This window comes from Bos javanicus, chromosome 10, assembly GCF_032452875.1.
Source record: "Bos javanicus breed banteng chromosome 10, ARS-OSU_banteng_1.0, whole genome shotgun sequence".
Lineage (NCBI taxonomy): Eukaryota > Metazoa > Chordata > Mammalia > Artiodactyla > Bovidae > Bos > Bos javanicus.
Window position 1 is genome coordinate 22,042,527 of NC_083877.1, and position 21,365 is coordinate 22,063,891.

At 42.6% G+C, this 21,365-nt stretch overlaps 2 protein-coding genes, 1 non-coding gene and 1 pseudogene across 3 annotated transcripts; 3 read left to right on the top strand and 1 right to left on the bottom strand.

The window, feature by feature from the left end:
* The first annotated feature begins 8,691 nt into the window (after window positions 1-8,691).
* LOC133255856 (olfactory receptor 6J1) lies at window positions 8,692-9,716 on the top strand. Its single transcript, XM_061430503.1, is given in 5 exon segments — window positions 8,692-8,917; window positions 8,920-9,231; window positions 9,234-9,398; window positions 9,401-9,597; window positions 9,599-9,716. Coding segments are annotated over 5 exon segments (990 nt in total). The 3' UTR covers window positions 9,689-9,716.
* A 1,854-nt stretch (window positions 9,717-11,570) lies between these two features.
* TRNAR-UCU (transfer RNA arginine (anticodon UCU)) lies at window positions 11,571-11,643 on the top strand. The gene has a single exon. It is a non-coding gene; the product is annotated as a tRNA-Arg (tRNA).
* A 4,153-nt stretch (window positions 11,644-15,796) lies between these two features.
* LOC133255496 (elongation factor 1-beta-like) lies at window positions 15,797-19,151 on the bottom strand (annotated as a pseudogene).
* Window positions 19,094-19,866, top strand: LOC133255858 (peptidyl-prolyl cis-trans isomerase A-like). The gene has a single exon (XM_061430504.1). The coding sequence runs from the start codon at window positions 19,150-19,152 to the stop codon at window positions 19,645-19,647; it is 498 nt and encodes a 165-aa protein (XP_061286488.1). The 5' UTR covers window positions 19,094-19,149; the 3' UTR covers window positions 19,648-19,866.
* The last annotated feature ends 1,499 nt before the right edge of the window (window positions 19,867-21,365 follow it).

Genomic DNA, 21,365 nt, shown 5'->3' on the forward strand with positions numbered 1-21,365 from the left:
GAACCCCCTAAATTGGAAGGCAAAGTCTTAACCCCTGGACCACCAGGGAAGTCCCATGCCTTATTGGTAAAAATTACCTAATAGCTTTTTCTTCATTCTTGTTCTTCATTACTTTTCCATATATTTGGCACTGTTGACGCTCCTGTCATCTTGAATTTCTCCTCCCCTGCTTGCTAAACCTGCACGATTCTGCTTCTGTTGGTTTGCTTTTTATTCTCCAGGGGCTTTCACTGAGCCCCATTCTGTTTTTCCTTCTCTACACAAACTTCTCCACAGTGTACAGTTTTGTATCTACCCATTGCTCACTCACTCACTCACTCCAGTTCACTCATTACTCAGCCTCTCTCATGTCCCTTATGTGGTACTCGGCTTAGAGAACACCAAGATGAATAAAATCCAGTTTCTGCTTTCAGGGAGTCATATAACCAATAAGTGGTAGCCTGACTCAGTATCTGGGTCTTGCACACATTCCAGTGCTCTTTGCCCTCTGTGTAAAGACTCTAAGGTACACATGCACACTCAATTTTAATCTCACGTCTTCCATGACTCCTTTGCCTACAACTCTTTCACTGATTTTCTTCTCCATCAAACTGTTGTAGTCAGGAGAACGGGGTTTTATACCTTCCTCAATTTACTTAGGTTGGGGAACTCATCTGACCTGCATTGGACTTAATATCTTCATCTGTGGGATGAGAAGGTCGTAGCACCTGGATTCTTCCATCTCCAAAATGCTATGATCGTTTACAATTGGGGGAAGGTGGTGGCTAATACAAAACAGCAATTGTATAGTGAAGCTAATGCATTTTTGGGAAAAATTTAGCATCCTCATGGGGGTTGCTAGCACATCATAAAATTGTTTGCTGGTCTGGAAAATATTTATCTTTATCACTTATTATAATTAGCCAGTTGCCAGAGCTAGTAACATGTTCAGATAAAGGGAAGGCAGGCATGGGAGGAGTTGACATTAAAGCAGGATAAGATGGTAGCCTTGAACTTTCTGGAAGGCTATGTAGGGACTGTCCTCATATAGGGACTGTTCTGAGATCATTGGCTTTTATAGTAAGTTTGTGCCTTAATCCATAAATTTATGTGTTATTCATGTTAAGTACATTTCTGTAGAGTAACTGTTCTGCTTTGGATCTTGAAAAATAACTTCCTGATTAGAAAAATAATATTCTTTTCTTAGTCATTGATATTTTGAATTTAAAAAACAGGTCCATTCAAGCTAGTTGACTAAAGGGTCATGTGTACATATGTGAAAGGATGAAATATTATATGGCAATGAAAAGAAGTCACATGCAGCACTCTTGAACCTTACAAATACAAGGTTAAGCAGAAGATGTGAGACATAGAGCAATACCTACTACATGGATCCATTTATATGAATTTCAAAAACAGGCAAAACTAACCCATGATGTTAGGAACCAGGATAAAGGTTACCTTTAGAATGTAGGGAAGGAGCTAGAGAGGGTCTTCTGGGATGTTAGTATTGTTCTATCTCTTGACCTAGGTGGTGGTTACAGGCATGTGTTCAGTTCATAATAATTCATGAAGCTTGTGATTTGTGTGCTTGTCTGTGTCTGTGTTATATTTAAGTTTTAAATGTTAAAAACGCTTGAGCTCTACTCTGTAGATTCCTGCTTCCAAGTGCAAGAAAATTATGTTTAGGTAGGGAGAACCCAGCGTAGGTGAGAGCAGGGGAGCACAAGAGCTGAGCTATGGAAATTAGGTGTGTGGAGAAGACATTCCAGTTGGGCTAGCAGCAGGCAGAGTGGAGAAAGTGGTTAGACTGAAGTAAAAGACGTGTACCAGAGTGTGTAAGGTGGGAGCTGAGGCTGGGAGGTAATTCTGGGAAAGACCATGGGTGGGGCTTTGAGTACCTAGCTGAGCAGCTTGGTTTCTTCTTTTGGCTCATGGAAGATCATGGACGATTTGGCCTATTGATAGCAGAACTTTAGGATGTTGGAAAGGAGGGGTGTCTAGAGCACAGAGTGGTAGGGGTGGACACAGTTGTCAGGATGGGACTGGAGAGTGGTAGATGAGGACTCTGAACTCTGAGACTCTCTGAGATGCGTCTGGTGGTGTTGATCTTGGCTAGTGTTCCAACTCCAGTTCTTGCTAGTGTAGACATGTTTGGGTTTGCATCCTTTCCTAAGTGGGCTTCAGGGGCATCAGGCTCAGGCTCGGTGTTCAGGGGCAGCTTGGTAAATTGCACCCCTGAGGACTCCCCCATGATTGGATCCTCCTTAGAAGGTGTGTGCTCTCACTGGAGCCAAGCCTGCTCGCCCCACTCCAGTGAAAGCAACCATGGGACCCATACTTGAGACCCTTCCATTGTATTGTCCCTCTCAGCCTTTATTGTGCAAGTCTATTTGCGGCAATAGAAGCCTCCACGTGACAGTGCCCAAGCCTGGGGCTTCCCTGTGGGCAGGACATGCTGGAAACTGGCCAGCGCGCCTCATTTGGGCTAATGTGAGTATTGCTGAGCCCCCTCTGTAGAATGCAGACAGTGGAGGACAGTTCATTTCAGGAACCCCAGGCAAGAAGGGTTCAGCAAAATTCTCATGTAGAGAACCATCTTCCATTGTCTTCACTCTGGTTGTTTGTAGACAACCAGATATGCTGTCCAAGGAGAATACAATAGATTAAGGCAGAACTGTGATCTGATGAGATGTATTCCAGGGCCAGAAGTGACAGTGTTTCAAGGTGGAATGTTTAATATCTCATAAAAACGCTTGCTCCTTCGAAGAAAAGCTATGACAAACCTAGACAGCATACTAAAAACCAGAAACATTACTTTGCCAACAGAAGTCTATATAGTCAAAACTATGGTTTTTCCAGTAGTCATGTATGGATGTGAGAGTTGGACCATAAAGAAGGTTGAGCACTTAAGAATTGATACTTTTGAACTCTGGTGTCGGAGAAGACTCTTGAGAGTCCCTTGGACAGCAAGGAGATCAAACCAGTCAATCCTAAAGGAAATCAACCCTGAATATTCATTGGAAGGACTGAAGCCGAGACTCCAATACTTTGGCCACCTGATGTGAAGAGCCGACTCACTGGAAAAGACCCTGATGTTGGGAAAGATTGAGGACAAGAGAGGAAGGGGGAGGCAGAGGATGAGATGGTTAGATAGCATCACTGACTCAATGGACATGAGGGACAGGAAACCCTGGCATGCTGCAGTTCATGGAGTTGCCAAGAGTTGGACATGACTTAGCAACTGAGACAACAATAGCAAAAAATGACAAGGAAAACAGGAATTGTTCTTTGTCAGTATTACAGGGTAGTAGAGCTTCTTGAAAGAACAGCAACATTTGATTATGGTATGTTTATGATTTCCTAAGGCACTTCATGGGAATTATCTTTTTTTCCATTTTGAGCTTCTCAACCAGGCTGTGAAAAAGATAGGGAAAAGAGCCCTGCTTATTATGTGAGGATTTATGTGCAGATGTCTGGAAAGGTGAGATGATTTGTCCAGTCTCAAAGGTGGTAAGAAGTAGAATTTGAAACCAGGTCTTTTGGCTCCATGTCCAGATTTTTCTGAGTACATTAGCTATATTTCCCCTGACAGGATTCAGCTGTCCTGTAGTAATCCTAGGAGACATTTAGCCCTAGGGATACTTGGCTTAGCAGTCTCCGAAAACAACTGATGGGAAGGTGGTCTGTGTTGGGTTGAGGGGACAGAAGAGGAGAAAATGAGAGAAGCAGAATAATAATTGCTGCCCATCAGGTGAGTGCAGTGTTCCTTTTCTTAAGAAGCAACTAGGAGTGGGCTATAGGCTTTGAGAGGACTGGAGAGGGAGCAAGGAAGATGGCAGCATCAGAGGGGGCAAACCACCATCCAGCAGCTTGCTGGTGAGGCTACCCCCTGCCTCCTTAGCCGGGCCAAATGTATAGACAGTAGCTGGGTCAAATGTATAGACAGCATGGGAGGCGCCAGTTGGTCAATGGATGGCCCAGCTGGACTGACGGCTACTTACTGGAATGGATGGGCCCAGTACTGGAATGGATGCCACTCCCTGTAACTTCATAAAGAATATAAAAATCCAATAGACTAAACGTTTCAGCTGTCTACACCATGTGCATGCTCATTAGAGACAACTTTATAGCCAGGACAGAAGTCCAGATGAGTGGAAAATGAAAGTGTTAGTTGCTCAGTTGTGTCAGACTCTTTGCAACCCCATGGACTGTAGCCCACCAGGCTCCTCTGTCCATGGGATTTCCCAGGCAGGAATACTGGAGTGGGTTGCCATTTCCTTCTCCAGGGGATCTTCCAGACCCAAGGATGGAAACTGGCTCTCCTGCATTGCAGGCAGATTCTTTACCACTTGAGCCACCAGGGAGGGGTTCATTTCCCCTGTTAGGTGCTACTGGTCTGATGTGGAGTACACTGTGGCTTTTGATCAAGGTAATTACTATAGAAGGTTCTAGATGTCTGCAAAACCTGGATGAGCAGATCTGAGCTTAGAGGTAGCATGATTTCTGGGTTGCCTAAAGTGCAGAAGATCCTATTACAATCTAATGCATGTATTTTTGCCTTCATTAAACTTTTTCTTTTTACTAATTTGGCCATGACCATGTGGCATGTGGGCCCTGAGCTCCCTGAACAGGGTTCCAGGACTAGAGATTGAACCCAGGTCCCCTGCATTGCAAGGTGGATTCCTAACCACCAGACCACTTCACTTCCTACTGAAGGGGAGTCCCCTTCAATAACATTTTTTAAAAATTAAAAAAAGAATTTATATGGATTCACCATCGCTTCAACATTTGTTTTTATCATATTTCTATTTTTTGTGACCCTATGGACTATATATAGCCCACCGGGCTCCTCTGTCCAAGGGATTCTCCAGGCAAGGATACTGGAGTGGGTTGCCATTGCCTTCTCCAAGGGATCTTCCTGACCCAGGGATTGAAACTGGGTCTCCTGCATTGCAGGCAGACTCTTTACCGATATAAGGGGTATAAGAATAGTATCTGGGCATCACCAGATGGTCAACAACGAAATCAGATTGATTATATTCTTTGCAGCCAAAGATGGAGAAGCTCTATACAGTCAGCAAAAAAAGACCAGGAACTGACTGTGGCTCAGATCATGAGCTCCTTATTGCCAAATTCAGACTTAAATTGAAGAAAGTAGGGAAAACCACTAGACCATTCAGGTATGACCTAAATCAAATCCCTTATGATTCTACAGTGGAAGTGAGAAATAGATTTAAGGGACTAGATCTGATAGATAGAGTGCCTGATGAACTATGGACTGAGGTTCGTGACATTGTGCAAGAGACAGGGATCAAGACCATCCCCATGGAAAAGAAATGCAAAAAGGCAAAATGGCCATCTGGGGAGGCCTTACAGATAGCTGTGAAAAGAAGAGAAGCGAAAAGCAAAGGAGAAAAGGAAAGATATAAGCATCTGAATGCAGAGTTCCAAAGAATAGCAAGAAGAGATAAGAAAGCCTTCCTCAGCGATCAATGCAAAGAAATAGAGGGAAACAACAGAATGGGAAAGACTAGAGATCTCTTCAAGAAAATCAGAGAAAGCAAGGGAACATTTCATGCAAAGATGGGCTCGATAAAGGACAGAAATGGTATGGACCTAACAGAAGCAGATGATATTAAGAAGAGGTGGCAAGAATACACAGAACTGTACAAAAAAGACCTTCATGACCAAGATAATCATGATGGTGTGATCACTCACCTAGAGCCAGGCATCCTGGAATGTGAAGTCAAGTGGGCCTTAGAAAGCATCACTATGAACAAAGCTAGTGGAGGTGATGGAATTCCAGTTGAGCTCTTTCAAATCCTGAAAGATGATGCTGTGAAAGTGCTGCACTCAATATGCCAGCAAATTTGGAAAACTCTGCAGTGGCCACAGGACTGGAAAAGGTCAGTTTTCATTCCAATCCCAAAGAAAGGCAATGCTACAGAATGCTCAAACTACTGCACAATTGCACTCATCTCACACGCTAGTGAAGTAATGCTCATGCTCAAAATTCTCCAAGCCAGGCTTCAACAATGCGTGAACCGTGAACTTCTTGATGTTCAAGCTGGTTTTCGAAAAGGCAGAGGAACCAGAGATCAAATTGCCGACATCCACTGGATCATCGAAAAAGCAAGAGAGTTCCAGAAAAGCATCTATTTCTGCTTTATTGACTATGCCAAAGCCTTTGACTGTGTGGGTCACAAGAAACTGTGGAAAATTCTTCAAGAGATGGGAATACCAGACCACCTGACCTGCCTCTTTAGAAACCTATATGCATGTCAGGAAGCAACAGTTAGAACTGGACATGGAACAACAGACTGGTTCCAAATAGGAAAAGGAGTATGTCAAGGCTGTATATTGTCACCCTGGTTATTTAACTTATATGCAGAGTACATCATGAGAAACGCTGGACTGGAAGAAGCACAAGCTGGAATCAAGATTGCTGGGAGAAATATCAATAACCTCAGATACGCAGATGACACCACCCTTATGGCAGAAAGTGAAGAGGAACTAAAAAGCCTCTTGATGAAAGTGAAAGAGGAGAGTGAAAAAGTTGGCATAAAGCTCAACATTCAGAAAACAAAGATCATGGCATCTGGTCCCATCACTTCATGGGAAATAGATGGGGAAACAGTGGAAACAGTGTCAGACTTTATTTTTCTGGGCTCCAAAATCACTGCAGATGGTGACTGCAGCCATGAAATTAAAAGATGCTTACTCCTTGGAAGAAAAGTTATGACCAACCTAGATAGCATATTGAAAAGCAGAGACATTACTTTGCCAACAAAGGTCCATCTAATCAAGGCTATGGCTTTTCCAGTGGTCATGTATGGATGTGAGAGTTGGACTGTGAAGAAAGCTGAGCACTGAAGAATTGATGCTTTTGAACTGTGGTGTTGGAGAAGACTCTTGAGAGTCCCTTGGACTGCAAGGAGATCCAACCAGTCCATTCTAAAGGAGATCAGTCCTGGGTGTTCATTGGAAGGACTGATGCTAAAGCTAAAACTCCAGTACTTTGGCCACCTCATGCGAAGAGTTGACTCATTGGAAAAGACTCTGATGCTGGGAGGGATTGGGGGCAGGGGGAGAAGAGGACGACGGAGGATGAGATGGCTGGATGGCATCACCGACTCAATGGACATGAGTTTGAGTGACCTCCAGGAGTTGGTGATGGACAGGGAGGCCTGGCATGCTGCAATTCATGGAGTCACAAAGAATTGGACACGACTGAGTGACTGAAATAAACTGAACTGAATTACTAATGAGATCAAGCATCTTTTGGTACATTATTCTGCATTTCCTCCTGCTTAAATGTAGTTCAGGTCAAATGTTTGGTCTACTTTTTATTAGATGGCTTATCTATTTTTTATGGCTTTGTAAAAATCAATATATTTATTCTATACTATTCGTACTAAACATTTGTACATTATCTCTGTCACAAATACGTTCTCCCTGTTTGTGATTTGCCTTTAACTTTACTTTGGGGTTGTTTAATAAACAGAAACTCTTAATTTAATTTAATTATATACACATATATATATTTTGGCCACATGCTGTGTGATTTGCAGTGTCTTAGTTCATCAAAATTGAGAGCTTGGACTGTCAGGAAATTCCCAGAAAACTCTTAATTGTAATGTAGTGTAATTTATCCATATTTCCTTTTTTCTTTAGAAATTTTCTGTTCTTTAGTAAACTCTTTTGTATACTAGGGCCCCAAACAATATTCTTCTCTCTTTTCTTCTGGAAGTTTTGATTTTTACTTTTAATTTTCTTGTCCGTCTGAAATGGATGGTAATGTCTGATGTGAGGTAGGGAATCCAATTTTACTTTTCCCGCATATAGACAATCAGCAACACCACCTTCCGTTCATCTCTGACATAGAGCACTGTGCCATATTTGTGTGGGGTTGTTTCTTGGCTCTTTATTTTGCTCCGCTGGCCATTTTGTGTGTATCCGTGTCATGACCACCTTGCCTTAATCATTCTTGTTTTATGTCTTGTTATCTGCCTAGGCAAGTCCTCACTGCCATCTTCTTCTTTAGCAATGTCTCGACTATTCTAGAGTCTTTGCTGATTTACATTTTACTCCCAGAATGGGATCATAACGTTATTGCTGGTTGATAACTTGCTTAAAAAAAAAAAACTTAATAAATATTGTGAATATTTTGGAATTACATAATGCTGTAAAATATAATTTAAATAACTACATGATATATTATAATGTAGATATTCTATAATTTACTCATTTCATCCCCCATTCTTGATATTTAAGTTGTTGCCAAATTTTCCTTGTTATAAGCAGTTTTGTGGTGAATATTCCTGTGGTAAAATATTCACGCCTATTTTCTCAAGTTGGAAGTAGGATGTCTAAGGATTTGCTCAATTTTAAGGTTTTTTGATAGAAATTACTATGTTATTTTTTAGGAAGTTCATATGAACTGTGTGATAATGAGGTCTCAGGGCAGGCACCCTTACTAAAAGGGAACATTATCATTCCCAAAACAAAAAGCAAAAAGAACCCTCACATTTTCCAGCTCCATGGGCAAATAATTTAATACCAGGTTAAATTTGGTTTACAAATCTAATCTGGATTACCACATTCTGTGTATTTTTCTAGTGAACAGCCCTGGGATTTCGTACCGTGAACATGCACGTAAATATCATCTCCCTTTGTCCCATTAGAGGTACTGAGCTGGGCGGAGGGCCCATGGAGGATCAGAGTGCCTCGTTGATGGAGTTTATCTTGCTGGGATTTCCTCTCAGCAGGCAGGTGGAGCTGCTGTTGCTGGTGCTCCTGCTGCCCACATTCCTGCTGACGCTCCTGGGAAACCTGCTCATCATCTCCGTGATGCTGTCCTAGGCCCACCTCCACACCTCCATGTACTTCTTCCTGTGCAACCTCTCCATCCTGGACATCCTCTTCACCTCTGTCATTTCCCTGAAGCACTGGCCAACTTAGTATCTGGTGATAAAACCATCTCCTTTGCTGGCTGTATCACCCAGTGCTATTTCTACTTCTTCCTGGGCACGGTAGAGTTTCTCCTGCTGACAGTCATGTCCTATAACTGCTACGCCACCATCTGCTACCTGCTGTGGTACAGCACCATCATGAGGCCCCCTGTCTGCATCAGGACAGTTGTGTTCTCTTGGGTGGGAAGCTTCGTATCTGTGCTCTTTCCAACCATCCTCATCTCCCAGCTGCCCTTCTGTGACTCTGACATCATTAACCACTTCTTCTGTGACAGTGGAGTTTGCTGGCCCCCGCCTGTGCGGACACCACTGCCATCGAGCTGATGGATTTTATGCTTTCATCCATGGTCATCCTCTGCGGCATAGTCCTCCTGGCCTTTCCCTACACGTACATCATCTTGACGATAGGAAGCATCCCTTATGTAAGTGGAAGAAACAAGGCCTTCAAACCTGTGCTTCCCACTTGACCATACTTGTGATTCCCAGCAGTATCACGGTGTTTATCGATGTGACTCCCTTCCAGAAAGAATATCTGGAGGTCAACAAGGTCCCTTCAGTCCTGAGCAGTGTCATGACTCCATTCCTCAACCCCTTCATATATACTCTGAGGAATGATACAGTGTTGAGGGTCCTCAGGGATGTGTGACTGGGTTCAAGTGGGTTTGGAAAAGAGGATGAGGACAATGCTGAGGAGAGGAGTGTCCTCTGTCAGTGACCACAGAGGAGGGGGATAGTTCCTCTTCCTCTTCACTACCAGGTACCCATTGTGCAAACTCCCAGTACTAAAACAGAGGAATTTTTTAGAAAAGAAAAAGAAAGGGGCATCCCAGGTGGTCCAGTGGTTAAGACTCTGTGCTTCCATTGCAAGGGGAGTGGGTATGATCTTTGGTCGGGGAACTAAGATCCCATATTCCATGAGGCATGGCCAAAAAGCAAAAATTAAAGAAATAAATAAAAATAAAAGAGAGGACTTGCCTTAGCAAAAGAGTGAGCTAGCTGAGGGATCCTGAGTGGTCTATAGCAGAAAGAAGCTGAGCTTGGAGACAGGGACTTGGACTCTGGTCTTGGTTCTAACTCTAACTCTGTGGCCACAATGGTGTCACCATGTCACCTGCCACTCTGGCCCTCAGTGCTCTCCTCTGAAGTGCATCAGGCCTTGACTTGATGATTTCCAAGTTCTGTCCACACTGAATATTCCAAGAATTGCAGAAGGGTCTACAGCCTGTGTGTGTCCTATTTGAAGTCCCAACATATTTGACCCCCTTTCCTCATGGATCCTGAATACAACTCTTCTATCAACTTGACACAAAGTCTTTCCTAGTTCTTTCTCCATGGACGCCCTTTCCTTCTGTTTTCTCTAAGAAGCTTTCTAGGAATAATCTTCATTATTCTCCAGGCCATTGTCATATCTGTGACGCACTGTCTTCCCTCAGTGGACATTTGTAATGACTGTGGTGGATATATGTAGTCCATGTTATTTAATAACACTGCTTTCTGTACTAGAACATGTTCATAACACCCAACATGCTCGCATGCTTATGTAAGACACGCCCTCAGCTTCCAAGGACTGACGCGCAGATGGATAATTTGACTGAAGGCACAATCCATTGCCTGGCCAGTGATCTATGACCTGTGTGGCTTGGCTAGGACAGATAAATTGTACAAACAAATGTCTCTTTTTTGAGAGTTTGAACTAAGAGATGCAGTGATTCTACAAGACAATGGTGATGTTCCTTCTGGAAGCTCAAGGAGACTTGGTGCCTGGAGTGGCCATTTGGGGCAGGTACAAGCTGATGAGTAATTACTTTGGTGGGGGCAGGGATCCCTCCATCTCTTTTTTTTTTCTTTTTTTTATGATTGAAGTGTAGTTGATTTACAATTTATGTTAGTTTCAGGTGTACACCAAAGTGATTCAGTTATACATATTCAGCTATGTATATTCACATGTGTATATATGAATATATATTCTTTTTCAGACACTTTCCATTATAAGTTATTGCAACAAGCTGATGAGTAATGAGGAGCTCAGTCTGCCCATCATAGAGAATAATAGAGAAAATAGAAAATAGAGAAGAGATGGATGAGAGTCTACTCAGTTGCAGAGACATAAGAGTGAAGGGCCCTCCTCTGTAATGACTTCCCAGGTCAAGACACTGACAGCTTTATTTCCTGTTCCTGAAGTTGATGAAGTTGCCAGTACCCATATATCAAACCCCTCTTTATTGAGCGCTTTTGGGAAGGTCATTATTTCTCATGACTAAAAAACAGTTTGACTAAAGCTCTCTCTCTGCACCAAGTGTAGCCCTTCCCCCTTCTGAGGAATTAGAAAGATGCCTATTTCTAATTAAGCTTTATGAATTCTTGGTGCCCAGACACTGCCTCAGATATTTGACTGGTACCATGTAGGTCTATGGCTCAGGTTAGTTCAAGCCAGACTTTTCTCAATGTCACCAGAAACACTAGGGTTTACATTCCTGTCCTCCCTGACCTCTAGCACTGCAGTATCCACCTTGCCTGAATTAACACCTGTGCTTTTCATGGAACACACACCTAAGGCAACTCTGTAGAGTGCTGTGGAAGCAAAGGCCACTCAAATGAGAATAGGGGCTATGGACTTCCCTGGTGGTCCAGTGGTTAAGACTCTGTGCTTCTGATGCAGGGGGCCCAGATTCAATCACTGGTCAGGGAACTAGAATGCAAATGGTGACAAATGGTGTGGTCAAGACCTCTTACATTTGTCACAGGTAATATCCTAATTTCATCTGGTAATTGCATAGCCATCTGTTAGCTAACTGGCTTTATCCAGAGGAAAAATAAACTTCTCATATCTTTATGACAGAAGGTAGTTTGAGAGTGAGGCGTCCTCCAAGCTAGGTTCTTATTCTCCCATGGAGACTGGGAGGAAGGGTGCCATCTTTCTTGATTCTACTTCAAAGAGATGGTTCCAAGGTCCTGAAGAAAGACTTGCTGGGTCACAAAGCTGGCTAGAGGCTGATTTAAAATTTAAAACTAAAGATTTATGTACATTTAAGATTTATATACATAAACATACTTTAATATTTATGTACATTTCAAAGAACAGACAGAACTCACAAGTTTTCTAAAGTATATATCTCAGAAAAGGGTAAGAGACAGCTCTTCTCTTATTTTCAGCAGGGAGAATTTAGCCTTGTAGATGAAAAATTAATCAGTCAATCTAATAAACAAATGGAAACTTCTATTTGAGCTGACTTTGAGGATTATAACCCAGGAGGAGCATCTCAGAAAGCTCTGAGAACTGTTGAACCAGTAAGAAGTCAAGACACAGTTATATGAGTTTCTTGACGTATGACATATGACAAAGGGTTGTATATCAAATGACATATTATTGACAGTTTATGTAATCCAGATCTAAACTTCATTATGGGCTTCCCTGGTGGCTCAAATGACAAAGAATCTTCCTGCAATGTGGGAGACCTGGGTTCACTTCCTAGGTTGGGAAGATCCCCTGGAGAAAGGAATGGCAACCCACTCCAGTATTCTTGCCTGGGAAATCCCATGGACAGAGGAGTCTGGCAAGCTACAGTCCATTGGGTCACAGAGAGTCTGACATGACTGAGCGACTAACACACACACACACACACACACACACACACACTTCATCATGGTAGATCAAGTTACACCTTATAAGGTCAAAAAGAAATGTTATCTTTTGAGGGTGTGGCCCCCCTATGTGGCAAGTGGGATCTTCCCTGATCAGGGATAGAACCCATGTCCCCTGCATTGGGAACCCAGAGTCTTAACCACTGGACAACCAGGGAAGTCAGAAATGCTATCTTTAAGTTGTCCTGTTGATTCTAAGAGAATGTTGCTTTTTATGTTTGAGCAGGTATTCCTGCCAACTGGGGAGGTTTGGTTGATGCATAATTCAGATACACAATGCACAGCAGGGAAGAGAGGAGGCTAAAGGGCAGAGAAGAAATTTTTCTGTTTAAATTTTTCTTGTCTTGCTATAACATATGAATTTTACCTCACAGCCTCTTACTTTACTTCTATTTGACCTTACCCAGCCCTCTGGGAGTCCATTCCTGCAATGCTTTTTGCTTCTCCAAGCTTTGTCAACTATTAGGTAAATGCCTGTGCTGGGCTAGGTAGGAATCAAAGTGGGCACACCTGATTCCCGTCTGATAGTGACAGAGGACTAGAAATCAAAATGAAGATCACCTTTGACTGGAGAGCTTTTTTGTTTCTGATCTTTAACTATAAAAATACACATTCATTGTAAAATTTCAGCCAGTACCGAAAATAAACCATAAAATAAACCATGAGAATTTTATCAGCCAATTCTACTCTCCAGCAGCAAACATTGTTAATTAAGCAATTTGTGCTTTTGAGACCATGAACCTCAGATGGGTCTTGAACCCACATCTTTTAACTGAGATCATACACTTGGTCTTAGGACTTAATAAAGCTTAGGTTCTTGATGTCTTGTCACAGAAAGAATTCATTTAGAGACAGTGATAGGTAAGGAGTGGACTTAGGAGAAGCACATTCCACAGACAGGTTGTGGACTGTCAGAAGGTGAGAGGCCCTAAAATATGGGGTGGTTAATTGTTGCTGGAGTCCAGCTCCAGCAGCCAGGGAATCAGCCTGAAGGGGTGAGGGTGTTGGTGGATGATGAAGTAGCCTCTGACTCATAGTACGGAACTACATCGGTGGACGATGATGTAGTCTCTGACTCATAGTACGGAACTACATGTTTATTTCAAGCTTCAGCTTCTCTTTTATACTTTGACAAAAAGCATTAGGTCAGAGGTCTGACGTTTTTAGTTTCCCCCACCCAGATTTGGGGCTTCCCTGGTGGCTCAGAGGTTAAAGAGTCTGCCTGGAATGCGGGAGACCTAGATTCTATCCCTGGGTCGGGAAGATCCCCTGGAGAAGGAAATGGCAACCCACTCCAGTACTCTTGCCTGGAGAATTCCATGGAGGGAGGAGCCTGGTAGGCTACAGTCCATGGGGTCGCAAAGAGTCAGACACAACTGATCGACTTCACTTTCACCCAAATTTACTGTACTTAACTTGTGATTACATTGTAACTCCTTTTATTTATGTAACTCAGTTTATTTCTTTTCTTTCTAAATCCTGTTTGCCCCTAGCATCTTAAGATCACTATCTCCTAAAAAGGCTTCTAGCTATTCTTAATCATTCCTAAACCCTAAACTCAGCAATGCCAAAGAATGCTCAAACTACCACACAATTGCACTCATCTCACACGCTAGTAAAGTAATGCTCAAAATTCTCCAAGCCAGGCTTTAGCAATACGTGAACCGTGAACTTCAGATGTTCAAGCTGGTTTTAGAAAAGGCAGAGGAACCAGAGATCAAATTGCCAACATCCTCTGGATCATCGAAAAAGCAAGAGAGTTCCAGAAAAACATCTATTTCTGCTTTATTGACTATGCCAAAGCCTTTGACTGTGTGGGTCACAATAAACTGGAAAATTCTGAAAGAGATGGGAATACCAGACCACCTGATCTGCCTCTTGAGAAACATATATGCAGGTCAGGAAGCAACAGTTAGAACTGGACATGGAACAACAGACTGGTTCCAAATGGAAAAAGGAACACGTCAGGGCTGTATATTGTCACCCTGCTTATTTAATTTATATGCAGAGTACATCATGAGAAACGCTGGGCTGGAAGAAGCACAAGATGGAATCAAGATTGCTGGGAGAAATATCAATAACCTCAGATATGCAGATGACACCACCCTTATGGCAGAAAGTGAAGAGGAACTACAAAGCCTCTTGATGAAAATGAAAGAGGAGAGTGAAAAAGTTGGCTTAAAGCTCAACATTCAGAAAACAAAGATCATGGCATCTGGTCCCATCACTTCATGGGAAATAGATGGGGAAACAGTGGAAACAGTGTCAGACTTTATTGTTTTGGGCTCCAAAATCACTGCAGATGGTGACTGCAGCCATGAAATTAAAAGACGCTTACTCCTTGGAAGAAAAGTTATGACCAACCTAGATAGCATATTGAAAAGCAGAGACATTACTTTGCCAACAAAGGTCCATCTAATCAAGGCTATGGCTTTTCCTGTGGTCATGTATGGATGTGAGAGTTGGACTGTGAAGAAAGCTGAGTGCCGAAGAATTGATGCTTTTGAACTGTGGTGTTGGAGAAGACTCTTGAGAGTCCCTTGGACTGCAAGGAGATCCAACCAGTCCATTCTGAAGGAGATCAGTCCTGGGATTTCTTTGGAAGGAATGATGCTAAAGCTGAAACTCCAGTACTTTGGTCACCTCATGCGAAGTGTTGACTCATTGGAAAAGACTGTTGCTGGGAGGGATTTGGGGCAAGAGGAAAAGGGGATGACAGAGGATGAGATGGCTGAATGGCATCACTGGACATGAGTCTGAGTGAACTCCGGGAGTTGGTGATGGACAGGGAGGCCTGGCATGCTGCGATTCATGGGGTCGCAAAGAGTCGGACACGACTGAGCGACTAAACTGAACTGAACTGAACTGAAACTCAGCAATCTTCTTTTGCCATAAATGTTTCCCTCACAAACAGGTCTCAGATAACAATCCTTCAAATGGCCTCAAGCTGCAGCCTACGTGCTCATCCTGGGACATTCTTTGTAAAGATCCTTGAACAAATGTCAATGGTTATTTTATAGATTATTTTCTGGGCACAACTGTAGAAGGCTTTTTGCTTTCTCATGCTCCTCTCAAGCACCTTAATGTTCTTTCCAGCCAACTCAACTGAAGAAAGGAAAGAACAAGTCAGAATCACAAGGCCTAATTCCCTCATCCTGGGGCCGTGCCTGCGAGATGAGGAGAGGGGGTTGGGGCTGTGCCTCCATTTTGTCAGTAATGCCTAACGTGGCTCCCGACAAGTTTTTATGGGTTGGGTAATTTCATAGGCTAATAAGGGGGAGATTTCCAGGAATTAGGCCACCACCTACTTTTTGGACTTTCATGATTGGCCTCAGAACTGTCATGACACTGGTGGGTGTGTCATGAATTATAATGAATGTATAATGAGTCTCAAGGTCCACTGGAAGTCAAATCTTCTGCCATCTTGAGCTGCGTTGGTTCTAACCAGTTTTTTGGTTTTTTTTTTTTTTGTCTTTCAAACTTTTATTTAAGGGAACTGATCCATGATGGATTTTAGATCTTGTTGAATGCAGCCACGTCCCTAGACTGTACATACTTGTCAAAAGCAGTGATCTGCTCCTCCAGCATGTCTGTTCCAAGTTTGTCATCTTCAACTACACATTGTATTTGAAGTTTTTTAATGCCATACCCAACTGGAACTAGTTTAGAAGAGCCCCAGACCAAGCCGTCTGCTTGAATGCTTCTGACGCATTCCTCTAGTTTTGCCATATCAGTCTCATCATGCCAAGGTTTCATGTCTAATAAGGTGGAAGACTTGGAGACAAGTGCTGATTTTTTGGCTTTCTTTGACTCATACTGGGCAAGGCGTTCTTCTCTTAGCTCTTGGCTTCTTCACTTTCCTCCTCCTCCTCAGATCCAAAGAGATCAATGCCATCATCATCTTTACTATCTGTAGCTCCTCTTTCTGTGGTGTCTTCCACATTGGCAGGGCCATACTTGCCCAAAGCTTTCTTCACTCCTGGCAGGCTGGCCTTTTCCTTCTCATAAGATTTGATGTGATTATACCAATGCAGGGCATGACATAAGTCGGCAGGTGGTGGGCCAGAGATGCCTTCAAATACTGCCACATCTGTTTGTGATGGCACATACCCCTCCATGTAACTCTTGTCCGCCAACTAGTCATTGAGCACCTGGAGGCCAGCAGGGCTTTTCAAAACGCATGGCGATGGCTAATCTAGAACTGGGAGGCAGTGGAGGAAAAGAGGCGAGCAACTGGTCAGTGCCAAGCGCTGAGGAAAAAAGGCGGTTCTAACCGGTTTTTGTCATGCCCTACCGCTGTGTCTTTCTTTTAAAGGTTGTTCCCTGCCCCCTTCCCTCCTGTTTCACTTGTAGAACATGCACATATTTATTTATACAAACTTTTATTTTACAAAAATGGGATGGCATTATATGAATTGTCTGCAAACTGATATTCTAAAATATCATTCCATGTCAATACCAACAAAACTACATAATTTACTTTTAGATGTCACATTTATAAACAATGGACGCTGAGATTTCTAGTATATTGTTAACGGTGCTAAAATTTATTAGCATAAATTCCTACTCTTAGTTCTTGTTGTTGTTTAGTCACTAAGTTGTGTCCAACTCCTTTGCGACCCCATGGACTGTAGCCTGTCAGGCTTCTCTGTCTGTGGGATTTCCCAGGCAAGATCACTGGAGTGGGTTGCCATTTCTTCCCCAGGGGGTCTTCCTAACCCAGTGATTGAAACTGCATCTCTTGCATTGCAGGCAGGATTTTTTACTGCTGAGTCACTAGGGAAGCCCTGATTATCTTGTAATAGAATATAAAAGTTTCTTCCCTATTACAGGGTGGCTGCATTTTTATATTCTATATTTACTGATATAGAAAGAATACATGTATATATATACATATGTGTTTAAAATATTTAATGTGGTTATTTCTAGCTGGTGTAATTATGGATGATTTAGAAAATATTTTAATTAATTAAGGTATTTATTTATTTTTGGCTGCACTGGGTCTTTGCAGCTGCTCTTGAGCTTTCTCTCGTCATGGCGAGTGGGAGCTACTCTCTAGTTGCGGTTCGTGGGCTTCTCGTTGTGGTAGCTTCTCTTGTTGCGTTACTCGGCCTTTATGTGCACGGGCTTCAGTACAGTAGTTGCTGCTCACAGGCTTAGTTGCTCCAAGGCATGTGGAATCTTCCCGGACCACGGATCTAACTGATGTCCCCTGTATTGGCAGGCAGAATCCTATCCACTGGACCACCAGGGAAGTCCTGAATGATTTTTTTAAAGTCCTGCTTCTCCTTATTTCTTTAAAATGAAAATGTTCTGTTCACACAAAAAAGGAAAAATTTCCCAGAACTGAACTTCTGCTCAGGTCAGAGTCCGGTGGAACCATCACATCTACCTCGGAATGCAAGGAATGAGCCCTAACATTGCATTAGTTTTTTTGGCAGCCTCATCCTTTACCACTTCAAACTGACCTTTCAGTCCACTAAAACCTTCATATTGATTTAACACTTTCACATGAACTGCGTCCTTGCTTTACTTGTTTGGTTCATTTTTTAGTGTAAGAGACTTGTCATTTGTCCCTGCTCATAGTTTGATCACATCAGAGAACAACCAGTGTGGTTTTGTAATTGGTGAAGGCCCTTTTTTTCCTCAGCAGGATCCTTTGGGGGAAACAAAATACTGGAGCTTCACACAGGAGAACTAGCTGTCCCCTTTGAGCCCCTCAGGTAATTTTTCTTGGAACATTTTGAAATCTGACTTGAAATCTATAAAAGTTATGTCTGACCATCTTTCTTTGACATTCCAGGAAGTGACAAAAACAAAATAGTAACAGACTCATAGACACAGAGGACAAAGGAGTGGTAGCCAGAGGGGACAGGGCTGAGGGAGCAGGTGAAATGGGTGAATGGGATGAAGAGGTACAGGCTCCTAGTTATAAAATAAACAAGTCATGGGGGTGTAATGTACAGCTCAGGGGCTAGTGTCAATAATATTGTAATAACTGTGTTGGTGACAGATGGTTACTAGGCTTATCATGGTGATCATTATATAATGTATAAAAATATCAATCACTATGTCATATACCTGAAACTAGTATAATATATCAATTATAATTCAATGTAAAAAAATTCTAGTAAGTGAAACTGTCAATAGGGCAAGAATATACTAGGTGCTCTGCTTCCAGCAGAGGGAGACTTGGAATTGATGCCCTGATTCTGGGACCTCTGGCACCTTGGTATCTTGCCTTGGAACAGTTTTGCAACCTGAATTTAAAAACCATCATCCCTCCATGTCTTCCTTTAATCTTAACATCTATTCTGTAACTCCTGCCAGGTGTTATTTTCCTGTCATCCAAATGCTTTCACTTACAGTTTTGTGATCCTTTTGGACTTATACACTAACTGTTGAATCTTTAATTAGATCTGCTTCCTCTGAACACTGTTATCTTTCCATGGTCCTCCTCCAGTCATGAGTTCTACATCAACTATTTGTCTTCTTGTGAAAAGATTCGGCCTTGCAGACGCCGCCACCCCAGAGCTTCCCTTGCTGCCTAGCCATGGTCAACCCCACCGTGTTCTTCGACATCGCTGTTGACGGCGAGCCCTTGGGCCGCGTCTCTTTTGAGCTGTTTGTAGACAAAGTTCCAAAGACAGAAGAAAACTTTCGTGCTCTGAGCACTGGAGAGAAAGGATTTGGTTATAAAGGTTCCTGCTTTCACAGAATAATTCCGGGATTTATGTGCCAGGGTGGTGACTTCACACGCCACAATGGTACTGGTGGCAAGTCCATCTATGGCAAGAAATTTGATGATGAGAATTTCATTCTGAAGCATACAGGTCCTGGCATCTTGTCCATGGCAAATGCTGGCCCCAACACAAATGGTTCCCAGTTTTTCATCTGCACTGCCAAGACTGAGTGGTTGGATGGCAAGCATGTGGTCTTTGGCAAGGTGAAAGAGGGCATGAATACTGTGGAAGCCATGGAGCGCTTTGGCTCCAGGAATGGCAAGACCAGCAAGAAGATCACCATTGCTGACTGTGGGCAAATCTACTAAATTTGACTTGTGTTTTACTTAAGCACCAGACCGTTCCTTCTGCAGCCCAGGAGAGCACCCCTTCACCCCATGTGCTTGAAATATCCTATAATCTTTGTGCTCTTGCTACAGTTCTTTGGGTTCCATATTTTCCTTATCCCCCTCCAAGTTTAGCTGGATTGCAAAGTTAAATTTATGATTATGAAATAAAAACTAAACAATTAAAAAAAAAAAAGAAAAGATTCAAGTTCCTTTCCCATCTGGTCTCTGATGCAGCACTTCCAGGCTTTAGGATTTTATTAAAGTTAACTAATTATAGAGTAAAATCCCTTGAAATTGATAAAAAAGAAATGATATTCCCTCTTATTCCAAACAATCTTAGAATGTCACCATTTTTTTCATAAAAGAACATAGCTTAATCTTTGTAGGGTTAGAAAGGATATAATTTCAGAATTAAAAAGTATTGAAAAAATATGATTTCATTTTAGACCAGAAATCCTTTATCACAGTCCAGCTCCATTCTGCAGATTCATGCAGGAAACCACTACTGCAATACCTGTTTGCTTGTTTGTTTTTAATTTATTTATTTTTAAATTAAAGATAATTGCTTTAAAGAATTTTGTTTTCTATCAAACCTCAACATGAATCAGCCATAGGTGTACATATATCCCCTCCCTCTTGAACCTCCCTCCCATCTCCCTCCCCATCCCACTCCTCTAGATTGATGCAGAGCCCCTGTTTGAGTTCCCTGAGACATACAGCAAATTCCCATTGGTTATCTATTTTACATATGGTAATGTAAGCTTCCATGTTACTCTCTCCATACATCTCACTCTCTCCTCCGCTCTCCCCGTGTCCGTAAGTCTGTTCTCTATGTCTCTGTCTCCATTTGAATATTGATTTACTTATTTGGTTCTTCCAAGTCTTAGTTTGGCTTCCCAGGTGGTCCAGTGGTAAAGAATTTGCCTGCCAATGCAGGAGACATAAGAGACGCAGGTTTGATCCTTGGGTTGGGAAGATCTCCTGGAGAAGGAAAGGGCAACCCACTCCAGAATTCTTGCCTGGAAAACTCAGTGGGTAAAGGAGCCTGGTGGGCTACAGTCTATGGGTCACAAAGAGTCAGACACGACTGAGTGACCACACACACACACACACACACACACACACACACACACACACAGGTCTTAGTTGCGGCGCACAGGCTGGGATCTTTAGTTGAGGCATGTGAACTCTTAGTTGCGGCAGGTAGGATCTAGTTCCTTGCCAGGGATTGAACCCTGGCCCCCTGCATTGGGAGCCCAGAGTCCTAGCCACTGGACCACCAAGGAAGTCCCTCTAATACATATTTAGGCAGCTTTATTTGGACACTTTTCTCTTTCCCTGAAAATTATGAGAAGTACATGATGCCGGTTTTTTTAGTTACCGTATAATTTACCAGAGGTCCATAAATCTTTTGTTATAAGTCACAAGCCCTCCCCCAAATCCTGTTCTCTGACCCCATGTCAATTATCGGGTGTCAGCCTTGTGCTCTTTCTTTTCCAAAGTCAGACTCTTCACACAAAGATGAAAATACCATCCACAACCCTATGTCCTTCAGAGTCATCTTTGTCCCAGGCTTCTTAAGGTTGTATAACTTGTTTTCACATGTATCAACTCAAATACGAGATTGCCTAATTTTAACAGACTCCACATCAGGCCTCAGAACACACTGGAGGAAGGAGTATCATTAGCAAGGTCAG